We start from the raw sequence: 25309 nt of genomic DNA on the forward strand, positions 1-25309 counted from the left end.
ACAACAACAAAAACAACAACAACAAGCGACCTAAACGTTATCACGTTATCATCGCGACGGCGGCTACGGTTTGATCGCGCGGCCCGAGTGTTCGTGCGTCGGCGCGCGACCGTGCCCGTGCGCGCGCATTTTCGTGCTCCCGTGCGTGCGCGTGCGTGCGCACTCGTAACTTCGCAGTACTGCTCGCATTCGACCGCTCCGTGTCTGTCCTAGGACTAATATAACGATCTCGCACCAAAACGACTACCGACCGCCGTCGCTCACTTCGCTCCTCACGTCGTACCGCTGACGCCATCGTGCGCAACCGCGAGCCCGTCCACGGATCAGCCCACCATGGCGTCTTACTCGGTCCGTCGCCATTGAGCCGCTCACGTATACGTGTTTTTTTCAGCCGTCCGCCCGGAACGCGATTGACATCGCCGCCGCAGCCGCTCCGTGTCCGAAGACGCGTTGAACCTTTGCACCGTTCGTCGCCACCATGGATGACGACCAAGAAGTATGTACGCACCCATAGCACCCATAATACCGTTTGTTGTTGTTTGTTATCGTTACTGACCGTACGACAACCGTTCGTCTGTCCCCGTCGTTGTTTTTCAATCGACACTTTTTTTCCTGTTGCACGTGTACGCTAGTGAAACCTGTGACAGCAAGCTAGCCTTCTGCATAGACTGATCCTAGTTTAAGTACCCAGTGCATAGCTTCAGATGTGAGGTATATTGATTACGCCTGTCCACATGATTTTTGTTGACGTTAATAACAAAAGTATCGGCATCCTCAGTACTGTATTTCTAGACAAATGTTATTCGTTATGTACATCAGAAGTGTTTGCGACTCGATCATAATTTACTACGCTGTTCTGTAGATATTTCAATATTTGTTCTTGTCAAATTATAGTTCTTACACATTGACTCAATCTTTATTTATTAATGTGTTTCATATTAGTTTTCATTTTTCTAATATTTTTTTGTTTATACCTGTTTTGTTTCAAATATTCTTGATAAATTGTATTGCTTTATTTTAATTTGATTTGATCCAAATTCCACACTAAACAAAACTTATATATTGTTAAGTTTTTAAAATTGAGTTTTATGGTTTAAAGTGAAATACATTTTATTTTGATACATCTAGTTGTGTACTATTTTCCTTTAGATTGATTGTTATTGTTTTTTTTAATTGGCCTTTGATAATTCAGGAAATAATCAGTGCAATAAATATGTATCATCAATTGATATTGATTATAAATGTCAAGTAGGTTCAAAGTATTAACTAGGTTCAATATAAAATAGTTGAATTACCTGTTGATGCCGAGTTACAGTAAAAAAAAAAAAAATAAGATTTTTAAATAATTAAATAAATATATAAATAATAAGTAATTATTAAATAAATATAAATAATGTATAGTTATAGTAACATACAAAATAAACAATTTCCTTCACTTACTATGGGAATTAAACTAAAATAATTTTTTTACCAACTAATTTTTGTACTTTTCTCTTTAGATGGTTCATCTGCACTCAGAGTACTTTCATTTGAAAAAATAATCATAAAAATCAGGCTTATAGAACTTAAGATATAGCTGTCCAAAAAATCGCCTCACGTTTTAATAATATATAAAGAAAGGATTGTTAAATAAATTGTGAATACCTTTATTTTTTGATTAGGTGTTATGTTTAATGTTAAAAATCAAATTATTTAAAATGTATAATAGCTTAAATTCAACAATTTTTATTTGTCTTTTAAATACTAATTTTTATTGTGTATTTTCTTTTATAGGTTGTGACTAAAACTGATAAATCACAATCTGCAAGTAATGTATTTTATTACACCAACATTTTAAACTTGATGTAATATACCAATCTATGTCTCCTGTTTTTTTTTTTTCTGATAGATGATAATGTTGTTGAAGTAGATAGTTGTGAACTTCCACCTGTTGATGAGAATAATAAAGATAAGGACTATGAGCAAGTAGATGAAGTTGATGATGAAACTACAATGGAAGAAGAAGAAGCACTTCCAGAATTAGAGGATCCTCTAAGGGAAATACGATTTCTCGAAGAAGTAATACATTTTCAAATACTAAAATTTAATATTTTTGATATCATATCATTTTTCAATTATTTTTTAGTAGTCATCTTTATATTTATTTTATTATTTATTTTGAAATTTTTTATTATCGTGTCATGTCCTAAATAAATATGATAAATTTGTTAATTGCAATATGATACGATTGATACCAATTTTAAAATTTAACAAATTGCTGGAAACAAATTTGAGCAACACAACATAAAAGATACAACCTGTTTTTAATCGGTCAATTTTAATGATGTGCGCTGAAAAACAAAATAGTTTTTTTTTTTGATTTCATATTCATAAGCAATTCTCACGCTCTATCCGACGTACTTATTTTTAATATTATATGAAAATATTACATAATTTTTTATATTATGTTATTTACATGATGCTATATTACTTATTTTTATATTTTATTTCGTTAATTTTAATAATGGAAATATTATATCTGAAGTGCAAAAAAAAATATGTTGTGGAATAAATGGAGCAACGAATAAAGGGTAAGATTTTCGGTCAAAAGCATATTTTTTTGGAGTTTACTAGTCATGGTTAGTGTTTATTTAAATGAATAGTTTATGATTATATTTTAATTTAAATACTCAAAATTGGTATTAGTTTACAGAAAAATAATAATATTAACTATAGTATGTTACTACAAAACTGCCATACAACTTTTCTTTGTAATTGCAATGATTGTGTAGTCAATTGAGTGTGCAATTGTCGCATTATTGGAAAAAAATTTTTATCGGAATAGACGCATCATATTGCGATTATCGAATTTGTTGTATTTATATAGACCATATCAATATATTTTTATTATAATATATATTTATTTCTTAAACATAATTCAACAAAAATTTATTAATTCTTCTATTCATTTTTTACATTATGGGTCTACTTGTTTCTACTATTTATTAATTGATAATTTTAAATGAATGATGATTACTTATAATCAGGGCTCAAAAGTTGTAGCATTAAAAATATTACTTTTTAGCTTTTAAATATGCACTAAAAAAATCTAAAAATACATTTAACTTGAAATAATTATAAATTTATTAGAAAAAAAATTAAATATAATTTTACACACTTTTGGGCTCATAGATCCTTGGACTTGTTGAATTATAAACTGTTAACAAAAATATTAAATCACTTAAATTTATTTATAAAAGTGTACTTATAATTAATTTATTTTATAAATTTACCTTGGAAACACACTGGATTATTAAAATGTTTGATAATCTAATGCAATTTACAATAAGGTAACAATGACGTCACTCATTATTAATATATCAAATATTGGTAAAATTATAAAATAATATTTGATGAAGTCTATTTATTTCTAATAATTCAAATATTTTTAAAAATATAACTAAATAAATACCATTATTATCAAAAAACGTGATTATTTCCTGTATTATGTAAAAATATACCCAAAAATAACACTATAAACTTATAATATGTGAAACATATTTGTATCTTTGAATTTTCTAGGATGAACCAAGGAAAATATGCATTCGCTAGAAATTCTGAGCCCTGCTTATAATTAATGAGAATTATATAAATTGTCAGTCTTAAAATTAATTAGATTTTAGGAAAACATGTTTTTATTATATATTATTTTATGTTTCTTTTAATATTTAATAGGAGAGTAACATGCCTATTCATGAACTTATGGTTATGTACGGATATTCAAAAAATACTAATGCAGAAACAAGTACTAAAAAAAAAAGGAAGAAGAAAAAAAAGAGGAATTTATCACAGAAAAACAAGGATCAAAAAAGAAAGGTAACATTTTTACTATATTTTTAATTAAATTATTAAAGTTATTTATTTATTTTTAGAAAAATCTTTCTTCTTCATCTGATGACGTAACAGGTAATATTTATTAATGATTATTATAATAACTTTAAACTGAAATTTTTTTAGTTAATTTTTTATAAATTTATTAAAAATAATATAATTTGTATGTATTAGTGACCATAAATGGTATAAATATTGGTTAATCAAAAATTTAAGTAACTTTTTCAAATTAATCGAATCTTTAAATTATACTTAAAAACAAATTATTTATTTTTATAACATTTAGTGAAATTAAATATTACAAGATCATAATTTTTTTTATTACTTGTTTCATGCTTTCTTTTAAATTTTTTATAAATAACTGTTTATGAATATAATTAATATTGTCAGCAATAATAGATGTGTTAACTTACACATTAAAATTTTTAAAATATAATTATTATAAATAGTTTTATTAAAAAACTAAGTGTAATTTTGTAGATGATTATTTAAATATTGTTGATTAATGATATTTGTAAACTTTAGCATAATACCTATATTTTATTATTTTTAGTTTATGAATACATTTAAAACAAAAAAAAAAGAATACTATTTATTGTTTATAATTTATCTTTCTAGAGAAAAGAGCTAAATCAAATCACAGGCAAAAATTAGTTGATAATTCTGTAGATGGAAGTACAGATATAGGTGATTCATCTTCTAATAAAGTGTCTGGAGAAACCTCAAAAGTAATTTTAATTTTAATAACTATTATTAAGAGAGTACATATTAGTTTTATCTTTTTATGTAAATCGAAAATTCTAATTTGGTAAGCAAGATTAATATAGTTAGGTTTTTAGTATTATTATCAAATAAAGATTTTTTATATTTTTAATTTAACTGATGTATTTTACAATCATGTAAAAATTATTATCTTTTTATTAATTTTAAGAACAAAAAAAAGCATTAAACAATTTAAAAAAAAAAATTAAAAAATACTTATGTTGTTCTGTATATGATAATATTAATCTGAAATCTATAGGTATTGACTTGTACGAATAATAATTATTTTGTTATTGTTGGTATTTATGAGCTAAGTATTACAATATATAAACAGTTTATTTTTAAACATAATATATTTTAATTGATAATGTAAAATGTATCTTATAGTTGTAAATAAGATTAATATTATCTCTTATTAATTGAAAAAAAAAATTATAAAGATAATTAGATAAACATGTTCATAATGAGTAACTGGGTACAAAAATATGAAAATATTTAGGTCCTAGTCTTTTGGTTTGATAATAATTAATTAAAATAATTTGTACAATTTAAAAGATATGAAAATCATATTATACTTTATTATATCAAAATGAATTTATTTTATGTTTATTTAGGAAAATGGAAGAACAAATCGTGTTGGAGATACTGATGATGCATCTAAGCTATTAGAGTTATATATGGCTGAACTTGGTTAGTTTGATTAATAATTGTCTTAATTTATTATTATTAAACATATTTTGACTGTAAAAAAGTGTGTAGACGTAATAATTATTCATTAATATGAATATCATAATTGTATTAAAATTATTTTTTTTTTAATTTCTTATGAAAATTAATTAAATTATTCTTATCAGTATTTCTATTTAATTAGGAAACTATTAAATTTTATACTTATGTTAGCTGTAATATTGTAAACTTGATTACTATGTTTCTTTAAACTTATCTTAGTATACAAAACTATTTAACTCTAATAAATAATTTAATCAGTTACTGCAGCACTTTTTCGCTTTAAATATTTTAAACAAATTTTAATTTAAAAAAAAAAAAAAAAAATTGCAGACCAAGTACAAAGTGAAGATGAAGATGAAGACTATAGACCTCATTGGGAACTTCATTGGAAAGTATGTTAATTGTTGATTCTGAATTAATTTAAGAATATAATAAAAGATTTTAAAATGTAATTTTTTTTTAGAGTGTTAATGTTGGATTGAATTTTCAAGCATTAGTAACGGATGGGTTATCAACATATGGTGATGTATTACCTTATGAAAACAATGATGAACTGTTATGGGATCCAAATGTATTGAATGAAGATTTAATTGAAGATTATTTGACGAAAATTCAGCAGATTACCAAGGCTTTGAAACCTAAAACTAATAAAACTGTTGGTGTTCGTGATAATGAAAAGGTAATCTTTCAATTTGCAGTTATAAATTGGATGTCCATAATATAATAAATTATGAATTGTCATTCTATAATTTTATTATGTTTTGATTGACAAAACAAAAAAAAACTGTTTAAAATATTTATTGAAAAATGTAAGTATCTACAAAAACTAAATTGTAAACATAAGGGTAACTGTATTGTTGATTTGTTTTTAAAAACTTGAAATTTTACATCAAACATTTTTGAATAAAACGATTATAAAATATAGGACAATATTAATCATAATTTATTAATTAAAAGTAAATTACTAAATAATTTAAAAAAATTATATTATATATATATATATATATATATTAAGTCAAACAAAATTTTAACTACTGTGTTAGATATGTATTTATATAAATTTTATTTTATGGCAGGCACTTTACTTGTTGGTTCAATGTGGTCATGATGTTGCTGAAGCTCTTAGAAGGATGTCATTAAATGTTATACCATTGGAGAAGTCATTAAGTGTATGGTCAGAAGATGAAACTCTGAAATTCGAAATGGGTTTACTGGTAAATGGGAAAAATTTCCATGCTATACAAAAAGAGGTTGGTCAATGATTTGATGAATGTATTTCATTTTAATAGTTGTTTTATTAAACATAGTATTTCTAAACGTATGATCTTAATTTGCATGTGTCAATGTACATTCAATATAATAAATAATTCTAGCAGATTGTAGTTAGATTTAATTTTCAGTTCAAAAGTTAAATATTAAATTTTTAATTTTGTTTTTTGGCTGTGAAAAATGTGTCAATTCAATATTGGGACGTATTTAACAATCATAATAGTAAAATAATTTGTTGAAACAACTTATGTACTTTTATACTTTTTTTTTTTTTTTTTTTTATAAAAATTTAAAATATTTATTTCAAATAGGTTAAAACTAGATCAGTAGCAGAGCTGGTTCATTTTTATTATTTTTGGAAAAAAAGTGAGAGATATGATCAATATGAAAGGAAGAAATTTTCAATGCATCCGGAAGTAAAGTAAGATATTTTATTTACTAATACATATTCAATTAAAAGTATTATCTTATTTTTCTGAATCTAATTATAAATATATTGTATATGTATCGTATGTTAATATTATGTTTTTTTTTTTTTTTTGTAAAATTTAAATAAAATATTTTATTTATCACCCTGTTATTATTTCTTACTGTATATATATGTCTGTATAATCTCATTAATGATAGAATTTTCAAACTACTTAAAAATAATTTATTATTTTATTAATTAAATTGAAAAAAACTAATTATAATTAAATTATACAGTTTGAACCAATCAAATTATAACTGTGATTAATTTCAGTTTTTATCTTTGTAGTAATTTATTTTCCTTCTTTTCAGTTAAAGTATATTTAATTTATTTTGTTAAAATTGTCTAAGTTTATGAGAATTTTTTTTTTAATGTAAAACGAGCCATGACCCAATTATAGGTAATTGCTGATATAAATATAACAATACATATTTATTTATATATTTATATGAAAAATCTATATTAAAAGGTTAAAATGCTCAAACAAAACCAGGTTGTGAATAAAGTAGATTTATTTGATTAATATAAGTATATATATATATTTATATATAACCATATATAACAATATAAAATAAGTAAAAATCGTGAGATATTAAAATACCTAGGCATTAATATAAATAGCAATAACATGCATGGAGAAGTCAACAATTGAATAGCATGTGGTAATCGATGCTACTCTTGCATAATTAAACTACTGTCATAGGTGCAACTAAGGGGGCACATTAGGGTTTTTAGTAGTGATGGGAATAAGCATATGATTCAATTATTATTTTTTGATTATCAAAATAATTGAATGATTTAATAATCAAAATAATGGTACCATACTTATTTATCAAAAGCAAATTAATTGAATTATTCAAAAAAATTACTCATTGCCCATAAGTATTAAATTAAAAAGTCGACTCCATCAGTATTGCATTATTATTTATTTTATTTTTAATCATTGGTATTATTCCCGGTGTCGGTAATCGCCACATTAATCTGTTTAATATGTATTTATATATTATATTATATATTATATTTGGATTGAAAATGCATTTCACTATCACGCTTACAGATAATTATTTGATTATTTATTCAACCACTTCAAGCTGTTAAATCATGAATCATTTGATTATTCCCATCACTAATTTTTAGCACCTCTGAGTTCAAATGTAGCACTCCTGTTTTTTTTTTAAATCTATATAATCTGTAGTAATTACAGTTAAATACCATTTAATTTTACTTTCAGAAATTTCAGCACACCCAATATTTTGATTCTAGTAGCGAACATGACTACTGTCACATAACTTAAAAACATTATTGTATCATAGCTATCTAGGATTTATAGTCACTTACATGACTGAATTATGATCTTTAACCAAAGGAGATAGCAAACTTCAAATGACCTTTGTGAGGAAGGTTCTGAGAAGCATACATGGTTTAAAACTTAACATAGTTTTACAAACATATTAGAGAAAAGAATTTCAAAAACAAAGGAAGTTAAATAATAGGCCAAATATAATATATCATATATAAAAAGTAAACATCTAAAATGGTTAAATCATTTCTGAAGAGCAGATGAATAAGTAATGAAATAATTTCTCATAAAAAAAATTAACAAAAAAAAAAGTCCATTAGGATGTCCATAGATCTGATGTGGATTTTATAGTTTAAGGTATCAAAAAATACTTTTGATTTTTTTTTTTACTTTTGAGGATATATATGATGAAAGGAAACAATTGAGAGATTTTGTGTCAATAATGATGGCTGTAAATGGGCTATATAGCTGTGGAAGAAGAAGAATATTTATGTAAAATGTTTTCTATACTTCTAATTTTTGTTCAAAGTAATTCAATTTACTTATCGCGTAATCTATTAGTATAATTAACATAAAATAATACATTTTTTAAAACAAATTGCACAAACTATTTTATTAAAAAATTACAACTTAAATAATAAAGTATTAATAGTTATGTATAATATATATATGTTGTAGTAGTACAACAGTGGTTTTTAATTATTTCTAATCTATAATTTTTTTAAATCAATATTTTACCCTTTTTTATTATTCTTATGTTTTTAGAATATAGTTATAAATTGTTTAGCATTAATATTATTTAAATTACAGGCAATGGCAACATTGGGATTCGGAAGAAGATCAAGACAGTGATTTTGATAATGTTTTTCAAGAAAATAGCCAAGAAGATAGTGAAGATAGCTTGAATGCTGCAGAAAATAAAGAGCAAATGAAGTGTTTGATATATGCTGATCGGAAAAGACAAGTACGAAAAAAGGCTTCAAATAACGCTTGTAGTAATCCTAACAATACTAACAATACTAGCACTAACACTAACCAACATTAACTAACATCAAGTGCACCCCTCAGGTACACTATAAGTCATGAAATATTAATCTATAGCGTCTATTTTGCTTCCCTTTTCCAGATTGAGAATTTATAAATCATCCAAAAATTGTGTAGTACCGTCAAATTAAATACTATGTAATAGTTCTTCAAAATTACGTAGTGACTGAGACTTGGAAACCATTTAAGAAATATGTAATCACATGTTATGCATATAAACCCATTCAAGTTACATTTGGAAATAAATTCTTCAATATTAATTTTCTCTAAGATTATTAACTTAAGTATTCATTTAAGTAGAGTTTTAATTTGCGTTGGTGAACCAGGTTTATATAAAATATAACTTTGATCTAAGAACATAATTTATTGATATATATTAAATAATTTTAATATTTATTATATGGGTATCATTTAGAATGTTACTATAAAATAAGAATTAATTATACTAGTTAAGATATATTATAAAATTAATTTTTCATCTCGTACATTTAAGCTCAGCTTAAATATATTACAATGATCAAATATATTTACATTATTTAGGATATGAAAAGACTGAACTTAAATGGTTTATTTTTAAATCTATTACTATATTTTAAAACTATTCCATACACAGCTTTACATTAAATATTTTCTTTAAGTCTATAATATTCTTAAGCTATTCTAAAATCACCAAATAAAAAATTTATATTCATGCTATTATCAAAATATAATAAATAATGTACCAATAAATTCATAAGTTCCTTATAACTTAATTTTTTATTATTATATAATTCATTAAAATACTAATTAAATCAAATACCTCTATAAGTTTGTGCAGATGTACATTTATTAATTTTTTTTTAGCAACTCTCATTAAGTGGATTAGTAGTATTTAAATTTTAAAACTGTATTGAAATATGTTAATTGAGTATATTTGTTTTTTTAAATTAAAAATGTTTTATTAATAATGTTAAGTCTGCACATGCCTTTAAAAATACAAAATAAATTTCTATGTCATAAATGTTTATAAATATCTATGCATGTATGTTTTATATTTATAGACATTAATACTTAGTTTTTATTTATCGTTTGTATTGCTAAGACTAGTTTTTTATTACAATGTCTTAAATATAAATTTATCAAATATTGTTAAATATATTCCTATTTGATTTAAATTAAGTTAGTATTATAAGTATCAACATTCCTTTAAAATAAATTTAACAATACAAAATTAACAATAAAATTATGTAACATAAATTACTCAACTGAACTATTAACTATTATATATTTAAAACAATTAAATAGACGTTTTTTATTGCCCTAAAATATTATTTTTTTTTTTCATTAATTTCTCTAAATTATATTTATTGCTATTTGTTTAATGATAGTGATTTATCTTTTAACCAATATTCAAGTACAAGGGAAGTTCATATATATATATATAATAATTTGCTTTATGAAAAATGAATCACCATTAAATTGATTGCATTTCAATCGTTCAAATATGTGCCATTAAATATTTAAAAGATAAAAATAGTATTTCTAAATGATCTGGGCATAAATCATCAAAATACATTCTTAAATTTATTTATATTAACATAAAAAACAAATACGAGTAAATAAAACTTATTTAAGTTCATTAGTATTTTATATTAAGTACAAGGTTAATTTACGATTCTTTGAAAAATGATGAATATTTTATGTATTTAAGTTGTATTGATATATATTTGTTGAACTATTTTATTGGATAATATTTTCAGCAGTTAATTTAAATGAAATTGCGGCCAAGATAATAATGACCATATGTGCATATGGGCTTACTTTATTAACACTGATATTTTCATATTTATTAAAGGGGGTGTATCCACCAGGAAATAGACATTACATTGATTAATTCAAACCAAAACAAATATAAAATAGTCATTGTTATATCTTGGTCGTAGTATAATTTATTGTATTGTATATAATTTAAATTAGTTTTAAAATATATATCGATTTTATGGTTGGTTATTATAATAATGTTATATTTATGTCGAAAATACTACAGTTACATTTGTAACCAGGAAAACTTAAAAAGATGATAATTGTTATGGTATGATAAAATATGTTTATATCTCCTAATTAAAAAAAAAAAATATGTATCAAATTATTTCTTAAGTTTTAAACTGTATTCAAATAGACTCAATATATATTATCATTTTAGTATATATTTAATATATGTCTCACGAATTAAGAAAAATTAAAAGATAACATTTCTATCTATAATTTAATTTTTATTTACTTTATAGAGATATCCTGCATTAATGGTATTTTTATGAACAGATATTATATAGTTTCAATAGAAATATTTGTTGGTACTCATAAATTATTCAAAAATTAACTGACTTCTGTATTTTTGGTGTTATATAACTTCAATTTTTTTTCTAAATATACAAATAAATTTGGTTAAAACTATTATTATATATTTTCTAACTCCAATTATAATTAAAAGCTTAGTTAAATGCATTGATCTTATTACTAATGACCCCTTATTTGTTTTAAATTTTGTAAAACCATAAAATGTGTAATAATATTCATTGATAAGAGTAATGTATATAAGATATCTTTTTAGAAAATGATTGCATTTTTCTTAAATTCATGTTATTGTTTGTTTGAATTTATATAAAAAAAAAATGTTAGTCAGCCTTACTGGAATTAATTAAATAAATACTATTTAAAACAGTAATATTTATGTAATATTTCAAATATATTTTACTAATTAAAATTTAATTATTTTTATATTTACTGTTATATTCCAATTTTTATGTGATGTTTTATAATAATTCCTAATTCGTGATGACGATATTATCTCCTTGGCTCATTGCCTAATTAAGTATTACAAATTAATGTAAATTATATACAATATTATTAATATTATTGTATTATACAATACAAATTAAATTCCTTTATTATACATTATCTCAAGTGTTATATACATTTAAATTTTGAAATGCTTTTTATTGTACTTTACTGACAATCATGGTTGAGTAAAAAAGTCAGGTCAATTTTAAGGTTTAGAGTTGAAAAACTAATTATAATCAAAAGTGTTGTAATTAAATTTAAATTTAAAATTTTTACATTATTCAATGAAACATTCATTGAATATATTTATTCCCACCATAAAAATGTACATAAACTCATTTAATATGAGTTCATAACTGTATGTATTTAATATTTAGTACCTACTTAATGTTCCTTTTTTTTCTCCTTACCAATTTTTGTTGTTAATATTATATTGATAAAAATATTGGCTTTTTAGTATTGTTTTTACTATACAATATTATATAATATAAGTATTGTACACATACTGAACATTTAATCAATATGTTAAGTTATAACTAAACCAACATTTAAGTGGCGTTTTACTCTTCAGTATAATGTAATGTAAAACATTAATAAAATAATTGTATTTACAATTTTTTATGGTGTATTATTAATATATGCTTTTTTTTTGTAAATTAATGTTCAATTTTGACTCAACACTTGGACAGTTTTTCAATTTCTTATTTTCATAAAATCATATTTATGTGTTAAAAATAATAATACTGAAATAAAATTATATGTTTTGAATCTCTCATTGCCGTCCTTATACTAATGAATTGAATATCTAAATATATAAATATCTTAAAATGTTCTTCTGCATTTGATATTTACAGATTAACATGAGATTAATTATTACATTTTGCTTGTACCATTGTATAACTAATCATAGTATTAATTCAATGTTAATTATATTCATTTATATACATCATGTTTAACATTTATTTTTACTTTTATTATATATGTAATAATCATAGTATATTATATTGTCATAGATGTGTCCCTTAAAAAAATTTAACTATAAATAACATACCTATTAAATAAATGGTTTCAATAAATTGTATTATACTTCTTATTAAAGCAAAAACTATGTATGTATATAAGAGTATAATAAAATAAATGATGTATGTAAATTAAAATATAATAATATATTACTATTTATGTTACAACTTGTATGTAATTAATAATAAATACAATATTTCTATTTTAGTTATAGAATTATATAATTACCTACAATATATGGTTTTTCAAGGTTTTTCAAATCTAAATTTTGATAACATGAATAAATTGAAAACATTTTGTTCGTATGTCTGAAAATTTCAATATATTTTAAGTGTTAGAAATGATGAAAGTATTAATAAGAAATTAAAAATAAATATAGTTAACAGACATGATTTAATAATTGTAAAACGTCCCATCTTCTTTTCGAGAGTATCCATGATTAGTTTGTGAAATATGGCTTCCAACTAATCCAAGTTTAATACTGTTTATGTTTTTTCGTTCACAGAGAAGCCCACCCATTTTCAATGGATGATTTCTAAATAGTTTTTCTGCATTCTGATCCGGTTGATAGTTGTTTAGTTGTTTCCTTTATAATAATAAACCTCAGTTTTTATAAACATGTACACTAAGTGTTTCATAAGTATCCACTTCAACTTTATATCCCTATACCATTTTGATATTTTTTTATTGTGATCCTAGGATGTTATGTATATGGATATTATTAACTCATAGTTTTTCTTTTGATTTTTTGAGAAATAAATACATATCTTGAGTCTAATTATATATTTTTAAATATATTCCTATAAGTATTCTTTTAAACCGTTCTAATACATTTTTAGTCTTACTTAAATATTTTTATTGTATACTTGTATTCTAATATATTTTTTTAGATCATAAACATCTTATTCCTTGTTATACGATTCCAACTACATTATATTTTAAAAAAAAATTCTTTGTATTCATTGTTAACATTAATATTTTCTTATTTATCAGGAATAGTTATATTTTATAACATACTGTTAACAAAATTTATACTGAAGTAAAAAAAAAAATTAAATGATAAATTATCACTTATCATTTGGAGAAACTTTAATAATAGTCTATACTATAATACATAAAAATATAAAACTAATGATTTTAAATGGTATTGAAATAAAAACGATTACATTCAACCTTTATTAGATAGTATTAATATTTTTTTTAAACAATTTTTTAATTATGATTGTAATCATTTTTGACTTTAACCTGTAAAATCTTCAATGTATAATAGATACTTGTATACAAGCGCGTACACAAAAAATATTTTGGGGGAGTTTAGCTCATACATTTTCATATTTATAATAATCTAACCTAACAAGTACGCACAATTTGAACTATAGAATTATTTATTTCTCATTAAAAACTTAATTATTTCAAAATATTAATTTTTAGGTAATATTTAACGTGTATTTTTATAATATAAAATCTAATTTTCGAGGTAGTCTTACAAATCTGTTAACCTCATCAATATCAATGTCGTAATTTTCATGTTTTTACACTATCCTTTCGGTCGGAATTGTCCAATATTATTTCTTAAATAAGTTTTCACTTTGAAAACTGTTTTCCGTGTTTTAATATTTAACTTTTCTATACTTTTCATCAGTTGAAGCAGTAATATATTTTAAAATTTTTGTGGGGGTGGAGGTTCATATTTAATAATTCATATTACCATTTATTATAAATACTAATAAAAATACTATAATATTATAAATATTATAAGTACTAGTATTTTAATCAATGATATTACTAACTTCGCTCCATGAACATTTAAATTATTTTTATTTTTTTTATTTTTGACTCTGGAGAGGGTGTACTGTACTTTCAATCCAATAGTTTACCCTCGTGTATAAAACACTGGATTGAAGTGTTTTTACATTTAAGCAGTTATTTCGCAAAAGAAATAAATTTAAATATTTTTAATAGTCAATTGTAAAATTTTATGTAGGTATGTCATAAGGCGAGTCCCTTTTCGACCAAAATTTAAAATAATGACATACAATGTTTGATTTGGATGGAAACTACTATAATATATTATAATTTCAGGGTTTTATTCGCGTAGCGAGGTTTTAGGTTCACATACAGAGCATAATCCTATTTACAACAGTATCAAGGTTTGTACAAAAACTAGGATAGGCTTAGATCAGTGCTTCTCAACGAGGGCGATATCGCCTCCCGGTGGGTGGTGAAGGCGTACGAAGGAGCGGTGAGCTCGTTTTGGGCGATAAGGGGGTGGTGAACTTTTTTTCTGTTCAAAGCAATGTACCAAGATTTATCTGTAATTATTTCCCGTTTATCGATTTCTAAAATAAATTCGTTATTATGAAATATAAACTACATATACCAGAGGTATTGCGTTATTATCTAATAGCGAAAAAAAGAAATCGACTCGACATCGTCAAAAGAGGAGATTTACGCCTTCATCTCACAGATGTTGAACCAAACATAAAAAAATTGACTTTGAATCACCAAGTACAACCATCTCACTGATCAATACATTTCGAAACATTTAAATTATCATTTTAAATTATATTTAAACATAAATTTTACATTTTATTAGTAAATTATAAACATTTCATGTATACTATTTTAATTTTAATTTTAATAAAGTAATGGGGGAGGGGGTGTTGAAAAATATTTTGCTTCTTAGGGAGAGGCGGCAGTTTGAAAAAGGTTAAGAAGCACTGGCTTAAACTATAATTCTCCTTGGGGCAAATTTTTATTATTATTAATTTTTATAATTAAAGTTCCAATTTTTTGAAGAAAAAAAATGCAATTTTCATTATGATAAGAGATCAAAACTAGATACAAAATATCGTTCTCTTTTATATTAATATTTTAATAATTGTTGACAAAAATTGTACATCATTATTTTATTATTTTAAATTTATTATATAAATTTTTGTTTTGGTCGAAAAGGGAATTGGCTTATTTTAAATTTGGTCAAAAAGTGAATACCTATTGTTAACGTCATATTGTTATATTGTCATGTTATTGTTGTTATCAATTATAATACGAATAATATTCATATTTCATATCAAGCAGCCATTTCGCGTCTTCAAGATAAATCTTTTTTTTTCCTACGTAGAATTTGTAAAAACCGCAGAAAAATTTTGGGGTGGAGGGTCTCAACTCCCAAACCCCACCCTTAGTTGCGCCACTGCACTCAATAATTACGTATTTGCAAGGGCCTTAATGTCGTATGTTACCACGGAAATATTTATTTTTCATTTGAAATAGGTATGAGCATGTCGTCTATCATCTCTATTAAGGTAGTTACGTTTTTCCTTGTGCGATCGCGAACTAAAATCGCATTCGTGTCGTTTTGGTTTATATTGGACCATTTTACGTCGCGATCGAGAGAATAATAATGTAATCATTGTATTGCATCATTCAATTGTACTCATAGTTTGACGTGTGAACGAGCAAACTGAGTAAACGATCCTAATTTTTTAAATTATAACTGATACAGCATATGAAGTAAATATATTGAAAATTCTTGTAATTGAAGATGTTGATAACGTTTTTCTCTGGTGTTTGTCAGAAGAAAAGAGCATGCCCATTATTTACAAATAGAAGTACCGAAGGTTATCATGAAATACTTTATAGGTACCTATTCGATTATCTATAAAATAAGTAGTCAATCATAAAATGAGTGTTGCATCATAATTTTTTTATTCAAAACTACAAAACAATCGCGAACAGATTTAGATTGCCAACCGCGATCGCGTAAGTAAAACCTACTATATTTAATATATATATAATTATATTATAACTATGTTTAATTAACATTGTATTAGCAGTCGCGAGATCTTAGATCGCGCAAGGGAAAAAGTAATTTTATGCATGAACGTATACCAACTCATTATAGGGTAGATCTGATAAATATTTTTATAGTTTTCAGTTTCTCACTTCAAACAGAGCACGAAGGTTTCTTTTTGCATGTACACTTCGTTGGTCCGGGGAAACGTCAGACCCGAATGACTGTACACGGACAGCAAGGCCATGTCCAGACTGTCGGTGACCATGTCCACTTGTGGTATCCATTGCACGGATCGATGTTCACTGGCTACCGTGTGTTTCTTGTGTAACTCTATCCGAGATCTCTTTAACTGCGCACATGTTCGTTAAAAATAAAAATTAATGCGAGCAGATATTTATATATATATATTCTACAATTATGTAATAATACAATAATAACAATGACATACAAGGGACTGTTACTTTTTGTTCTTAAATGTTGGACATGATAACCAAAATGTTTGAAAACATTTTAAAACTTGTTAATGTATACCAAGGTTGGGCAACTGATGAGCCTTTTTTATCCGGCCCGTGCTATATTTTCAAATTACATCATACAATTTTAAAGTTTATTATCTATACACTATGTTATCGATATAATTGTTATCTGGTATTATACATTGTTAAATATCTAAATGTCATATAATATGTACGAATATATGTATAGCTTTCAAACATAACTGTACCGAATTATTCAACTTTATCAGTTTCTTCGTATCGCATTTGTCGTGTGTATTGAATTTATTATTTTAGTGTATATAAATGTTAATTAACTGGATTTTAATTTTCTAAAAATTGGCCCTATAGTAACTTTGAGTTGCCCATCCCTGATCCTGATGTATACGAACAAAATGTTCTGTGTTATATTTCAATCACTAAAATCGTGACTTAAACACAGCAAAAAATAAAATGAAAAGTATTTCCATTATAAATATTACACAGGTATTATTAGTTTCGTGTTCCGTAATTGATTTTCAGAAGATTTTTTTTCTTCTATTAAAATCTCAATTCAATAAATGTAAATAGTCATTATGAAAAATTATTTTTGAAAATAACCTGTCATTACATCCGTATAGTCATTTATAAACGTCATATTAACCGGTACAAATATAAATACATTGAATACAAATTATTTACCGGGACCTCATGATTGTAATCAATAGATTCCGATGATTCGAAATTCAGAAAATACAAAACTATCGAACTGTATAAGGTTGAAAAATAAATTATATAATTAAAAATATGATGAACATTTTTATTACAATACAAATATGTCATTTATTTTAGGTGCATTAGATATGTTTTATTTATATTTTTTATTTATTCATATATTTATCTCTTTAAGTACCATAGTCTTATACAGTAGCGTAGTTACGGCGAGGGAGTAAGGGGTTTCCACCTCTCCCCACAGATTTTTTTTTTTTAATGATATTTGATTATTATTTATTAATATTTACATATTATAGTAAAATATTTTGATTTTACTATGATTAGGTATATATTAAAAATTGAGTAACAAAATAATTTTCATTAAATATGGGATATAATAATAATACCATTTTAAATGTAATATTATTGCATATGACTTCGTTTTAAGATATACTAAGAACACTTAAAAACTTACTCTTAACTCCCCCACCCAGAAAAAAATTGTATCTATGCCACTGGTCTTATATATACCATACGTTTTTAAAAATACTGTCAAAAAAGCATGTATATAAGTATATATAAATATATATTAATAAGTTATATTCATACATAATAAATGAGTTCTTTTAATTTTCATAATTCATTATTTATATTTTATACATAGAGGCTTAAAGATCGTCCCATATATATTTGTTAAATGCACACACTTTTAAAACTACGGCGCCAATAAGGTTAATATAAATACGTCCGTGTCCGAGTGTTTATCGCCGTCTCCAATTTTATTATTTTTAATTTATAGAGAGGACGGAAATACATTTGGTTTATTTGAGCTATAGAGATTTTCCCAGGGGGACCAAGTTTTTAGTTCGATTTATAGAGGTTTTCGAATTATCATGAGCAGGGCTCGTAAGTTCATGCATTTGCATATCAATCTTGCTAAGTTGTATTTAATGCTAGATGACATAGAAATCTATTTAAAGGTACCACAGTTAAATATGTGAAATCTTATTTTGCATGTTTTTGCATATTTAGAGGTTTTTTGCCTATTTGGCATATTTATGCATACTTCTACTTTATCGGGCATATTATACAATATTCTATTAGCATCTATCAAAAATGCAAATGAAAAATATGTGTATGTTCGTCTCATTAAATCCAACAATAATATCCAACATGCCGAAAGAAAAACCGTCTTCGGCCTTTAAACTAAAGCAATTAGTTACTGATTTTGGTGAAAATATATTCTCAACCGACAGTAAAATATTATTTTGTAAGGTTTGTGAAATAAAAGTAGCGAGTGAAAAACGCTTTAGTATTGTGCAGCATATTAATACTGAAAAACACAAAGCATCACTTATTCGATTTCAAAAAAATAATGAGCGGAAAAATTTGCAACAACTTATGCCTACAACTTCAAAAAAGTCAGACTTTAATCTAGATTTATGCAGAGCTATGTTGGTAGCAAACATTCCGTTAAACAAGCTTGCCAATCCACAGTTTAAAAGTTTTCTCGCCAAGTATACTAGACAAAATATTCCTGTCGAATCTACATTGAGGATTGATGACTGCTACACCGAGAAAATGAATGAAATCAAAAAACTTATCTATGGGAAAAAAATATGGATTTCAATGGACGAAACGACTGACATCGAAGGAAGGTATATAGTCAACACAATTATTGGTATTCTGTCACACGATGGCCCCGGTGAAATATTTTTAATTAATGTCGAAGAACTTGATAAAACAAACCACAGCACTATTTGTAAAGTGTTTGACAGATCATTGTTCTTAATTTGGCCTGAAGGGTTACATTATAATGACGTGCTGTTGTTTTTAACAGACGCAGCGCCTTATATGAAGAAAGCAGCACGTCATTTACAAGTATTTTACACTAAAACAGTGCATGTAACGTGTCTTGCGCATGCATTACACCGAGTAGCAGAAGACATTCGTTCACATTTTCCTGTTGTTGATGATTTAGTGGCTAATGTGAAAAAAAATTTCCGCAAATCCTCACATTGCTTACAAATATTCAAAACACTTGAACCTGATTTAGCATTACCACCAGAACCAATTCTAACTCGCTGGGGAACATGGATTTCGGCAGCTATATATTATTGTGAACATTTTGAGTCAATTAAGCATGTTGTCGAATCATTTAATTCAAATGATAGCGTAGCAATTAAAAAAGCTCAAGATGTATTGAAATCTCAAACGCTGCAAGCAAATTTGATTTATATCAAATCGAACTTTGAATGTTTACCAACGGCCATAAAACAACTTCAAGAGAAAAAATTATCATTGTTTGATTCAATTAAAATAACCGAAACAATAAGTGGCATAGTTAAAAAACTTCAAGGGCAACATAGTGACAGTATTAAAACTAAATTAGATTCAGTTCTAAATAGTAATGCCGGCTACAAAATGATTTGCAAAATTTGCAAAATATTATCCGGTGATGAGGAAAGTATGACAAATCTAGGACTACCCGAAGACATGACCCTTGATGATTTTTCGTATTTTAAATATGCACCAGTCACCTCTACTAACGTTGAAGGGTCATTTTCACAATACAAAAATTTAGTCACAGATAACCGTCGTTCATTAAAGCTTGACAACATTAAAAAATCGCTGATAGTACAGTGTAATTTCTAAGGTAAATATAAATTTTGTAATTAAGTTATTAATGTTATTTCAGTATTAATGAATAAATTTGTTTTAAAAGTTTCAGATTTAAAATGAATAACTGACAAAGACATACATTATACACAGTTCATGAAGCTCAGGAATAGTATTAAATAGTATTTAAAATCTATTTTTTTTTAATTGTAACATAAAAATAATAAAATATAGCTATAAAAAAAAAATGAATGGATAATTCATGTTATTTCAAAAATAAATAATTATTAAATATAAATAAAAAAATTTTAAGTAAGCATTTTTAAGTGCATAATTTGAGATATTTAGTGCATATAAATGCATATTTTTTAACTTTTTAAGGCATATTTCAAAGCATATTTTGCCAATTTTAAGTGCATAAATGCATGCTTATTTAGGCATTTTTTAGGGCATGAACTTACGAGCCCTGATCATGAGTCTACTGTACAAGTGTGAATTGGTAACTCGCGGGAAATTAGTTAGTTTGTATATTATATGTATATAATTGTATAAAGAAATAGAAGGAGGATATACAAACGTATATTTAAAATGGATATCATTAGAATGATTTATAGCCACAAGAAATAAATTTTTCATATTATACAATAACGCAGTGTTCTTCAAAATAAATGAAGAAATGATAAATTAACATGGTGCAAAACTAGTTTTTTATAATAAACATAATGTGTTTCTCGTTGAAGTAAAAATTTCATTTTTCATATCACAAAATATAAGGCGATTAGGCTCGAAATAATCGCATCAATATAAATACATAAATATTTTGTATGTAACACCTATCATTATTATCCGAACGTGTATTATAAATTGTTTGATGAAAGTCGATTTGTGACGTATCAGGTTGGGAACGAAGAGTGCAGGGCTAGATTTACACCCCACTCAAAATGATAACCATTATATAATTTGTATGCACGCTAGTTATTTTATTCAACTAAAAGCAATCAGAAATAAAACTAGGTCCCTTATCCCAAACGTTATTTTTATTTTTAGTTTTGTGAAATAAAACGTGTATTGGAATTAAATTCCTGCAAGTCAAATAAGTCAGTTCAATACAATTTTTTAATGAATAATCTTACAAATCTGTAAATTAATAAAAATAAAACTTTAATTTGTTCAATAATATCAATAGAAAAATATTATTGTGACAACTTTAAGTAAAACACAATTCTCGAATGTAACCACACACTTTAAATAATTGTGCACTGACTGATTAACTATAAATGAATCGATGATAATCTGCCAAGCAAGATAACGATTATCAGAGGCGTACACAGGGGTAGGGTTTTAGGGTTTTAGCCCTTCCTTTCCAGAAATTTAGATATATGCCTACAACAAGGGTTGTAACGACTTTCTCATTCTGGATATGAAATAGATTCTGGATTTTTTAATATTTCCACTCTAAAGAATTGTAGACAATATTTGTTTTCTATTTCTTTTTGAATTATTAAATAATACAGTTAAATGCTAAGAAATTCTAGAAAAACTTAATTCTAAAGAAAAAACCAAATTTATAAGAAATTATGATTTATTTAATTTAAAAAAATATACGTAATAATTTTTATTTTTATTTTCCTGTAAATTCAGTAAAATTAGATTTGTTTTTTGTGTAATATAAATATTACTAAGTCAAAATTTAATGCGTAAATGTTATATATGTATATATTATTATTACTTATATGATAAATTAATTTTTTTTTGTTAAATTTTTTGGTATTTTACTGTTTTTTAAGTGATTAAAAGCTATGGTTTTTTTTGTTGCACATCCGTACCATAGATATTTAAATGTTTTCTATTTCCCACATACCCATCAATGAATTAATGCAAAAAGTATTTTGAAAACTGATTAAAACTCGCGTCGAGTTAATCTAGTTCAGATCGATTTCCTCACTTTTTTTACTTCGTCTCCCAAATTTTCAAAAAATAGAATTAAACAAATCGGGAACTTGAAAATCTACAACAGTTAATTGTTTGGCATGTAAAGTGCAGAATTTAAGTTGAAGGATGTTGAATGTTTGATTCGATTCGTGTAGGAGAAGTCGAGTTGATTATCGCTGTTATACTATTAATTAATTATACAAGGTATCATACGTGTATTCGTATACCCTTATCCGGTCGAGAAACGCACTAAAATGTTTTCCTATTCACCGTAAACGTGCGGGTTGCGAGTGAATGAAAAAAAAAGAAAAAAACAACTCCGAAAAAAACATGTTCTTATTTTACATCATATTATATATTCGTACGTACCGTCCGCTGTTCGTCTTCCATGTAGACGAGAACGCATGCTACGATATTATAAAAACAAAATAAAGACACTAACGTAGCTGCCGGTCGACTCGCAAGCACGGAAACTCAGGTAACCCCGAGTGCTTACCGCCTATGTACCGCGTATAGTACAACACGTACATGTACGAATATATCACATTTGAGTACGCGCGCGATGACAGCGGAGACCCGTCCGAGTCGACCGCACGCGCGTCCCTCGGCATGGGGTGCGCGAATCGTTTGCGTACGTAATACCGGTGTGCACGGTAAAATAATATTAGTAATGCAATATTATAACGGCATTCCGACGGTGCAACCGCACGGAAACCCCCGGGTGTTTGTTACCAAGACGCCCGGTTACGTTGTACGGATACGTAATAGTAACGTTAATAATGATAAGCACGCAGGTTAGGCCCTTTTTTTTGTTTTTTGTTTTACGGAAACGAATGGGAAAAACGTCGTCGTTGCGGCGCAGTTCGGTGGTTTTCCATGCACGTGTCAACGATGTAGACCGCACGCACAATATTACGTGGAAAATGTGCGGTCGACCGGTGACCGGGGAAAAGTGAGGCAGATAATGTATCTCCATGAAAATAAAGTGAAACAACACTCTCAGGGCCGGATCATGGTCATAATATGAGGGGGAATATTACTTTTGGTGAGGTCCTTTCACCCGAAACAAATTTCATTTTTTTTTTTTTTTTATTCGGATTTAGTGATTTGTAATAAATATTAATTAAAAAAAAAAATAAAAAAGTATAGAATATTTGTACATTGTAAAATACTCACGATTAATCGATAAACAATTTGTTGGCCAACGATTGTAAAACACGTTTTATTGATAATGTAGAAAAATTACATTTTATTCTTATTTAAATACAAATTTTTTCACTATTTGCAACAGGGGCGTCATTTCAATATTAGCTAAGGTAGGGCAAATTAATGATCGGCCCAATAAGTATGAAACTTACACCAAAAAAAAAAAAAAAAAAATTTGATCGCAACGCTCAACAAATAGACTAACTGTCATTTAATACTGTTTTACAGTTTTATATAAACCAATCAGTAGCGTAGTGATGATGGACAGAGGAGGTGGCCCGCCCCGGGTGGCACTTTTTAGGGGGCGGAAAAATTTCACAGTAAATAATAAAATATATTTTGTAAATATTTGAACCATTTCATATTTTTAACGCAACTATAAATTCGAACCGAACGAAAAGAGCACGGCATGTTTCATTACTTATTCTGTGACGAATTCGGAAATTCTTTTTTTTATTTAATGATATTTTGTGCTTGGATTTTTTATGACTTATAATCAGCGAAAATGACTTTTGTTTCATATATATTAAGTTCAATATTGTTTATTACGTCCCTTTAAGAAAGTACGTGATGCTTTGACAATTCAAAGAGTTTTATTTATGGATCTTCAGTTGTTTAGTTCACAATGTTTCATAACTGTGATTTTTGTGCAAATAAGTACGTGTAGTGGTTATGAAATTATTGGATAACTTTGTGAAAATTTGAATTTTCCGTTACGTTTACCTCCATTCAACTGTGTGAGTATTAAATATTTTATTTATGTCATTGTATGTTGGATTGTCTGATATGTAGTTCAAGCTTTAATTTATTAAAATCCGGTCATGTACGAGTTATACAATCGCATACCCAGGGTTCCAAACAAATATTTCCGGTTTTCAGATTATTGCCTATAGACAGATGTGGTGTAAAATATACCTATTCTTTGAAATGTTCGATAGTTTCTTTTGTAACTCTAACTTTTATCATTACAATTTTTTTTTTATTTTAGCATCAAAAATGAAAAGAATAAAAGAAATTGGAGCGGAATAAGATAGTTATAATAAGTATTAGTATCTATAAGTAGGTTCTATTACCTACTTAAAATTAGGGTTCACCTCGAAGATGGCTTGATTAAATAATACCTTTGTACATAGGCTCAACTAAGGTAAAATATCTGGGGGACTACAGCCGTCCTATCAAAACTTAAGATAATCTGTATATTACCCCTACTCTTATATACCATGTTAATATAGGTATTTTAGTTGGATTTACTACAATGTGTCTTTTTGTATGTAACACTATTG

General features: G+C 25.9%; 2 protein-coding genes across 3 annotated transcripts; one reads left to right on the forward strand and one right to left on the reverse strand.

Annotated features, from left to right (window-relative positions):
- LOC112683402 (mesoderm induction early response protein 1-like) lies at nucleotides 1–9546 on the forward strand (the record flags this gene model as incomplete). The annotated part of the gene is given in 13 exon segments (XM_025554439.1): nucleotides 1–496; nucleotides 1774–1807; nucleotides 1889–2058; nucleotides 3715–3855; nucleotides 3912–3945; nucleotides 4489–4598; nucleotides 5247–5322; nucleotides 5692–5753; nucleotides 5825–6040; nucleotides 6438–6611; nucleotides 6942–7051; nucleotides 9210–9363; nucleotides 9526–9546. Coding segments are annotated over 13 exon segments (1314 nt in total). The 3' UTR covers nucleotides 9541–9546.
- Nucleotides 3136–23460, reverse strand: LOC112683403 (uncharacterized protein C1orf194 homolog). Of its 2 annotated transcripts, XR_003148588.1 has the most exons (5): nucleotides 23190–23460; nucleotides 17232–17431; nucleotides 13672–13869; nucleotides 13516–13591; nucleotides 3136–3196 (listed from the first exon to the last, which is right to left on the reverse strand). XR_003148588.1 is itself a non-coding variant. In XM_025554440.1 (4 exons), exons 1-3 carry the CDS (start codon nucleotides 23208–23210, stop codon nucleotides 13677–13679), a joined length of 414 nt encoding a protein of 137 aa, XP_025410225.1. In that variant the 5' UTR covers nucleotides 23211–23460; the 3' UTR covers nucleotides 13507–13591; nucleotides 13672–13676. The 2 variants fall into 2 exon arrangements, 1 of the variants encoding a protein (XP_025410225.1); XM_025554440.1 differs by lacking the exon at nucleotides 3136–3196 and having other exon boundaries at nucleotides 13507–13591.
- Between the last annotated feature and the right edge of the window lie 1849 nt (nucleotides 23461–25309).

The sequence above is a fragment of the Sipha flava genome, unplaced genomic scaffold, assembly GCF_003268045.1.
Source record: "Sipha flava isolate LNK unplaced genomic scaffold, YSA_version1 225_pilon_pilon, whole genome shotgun sequence".
Taxonomy (NCBI): Eukaryota; Metazoa; Arthropoda; class Insecta; order Hemiptera; family Aphididae; genus Sipha; species Sipha flava.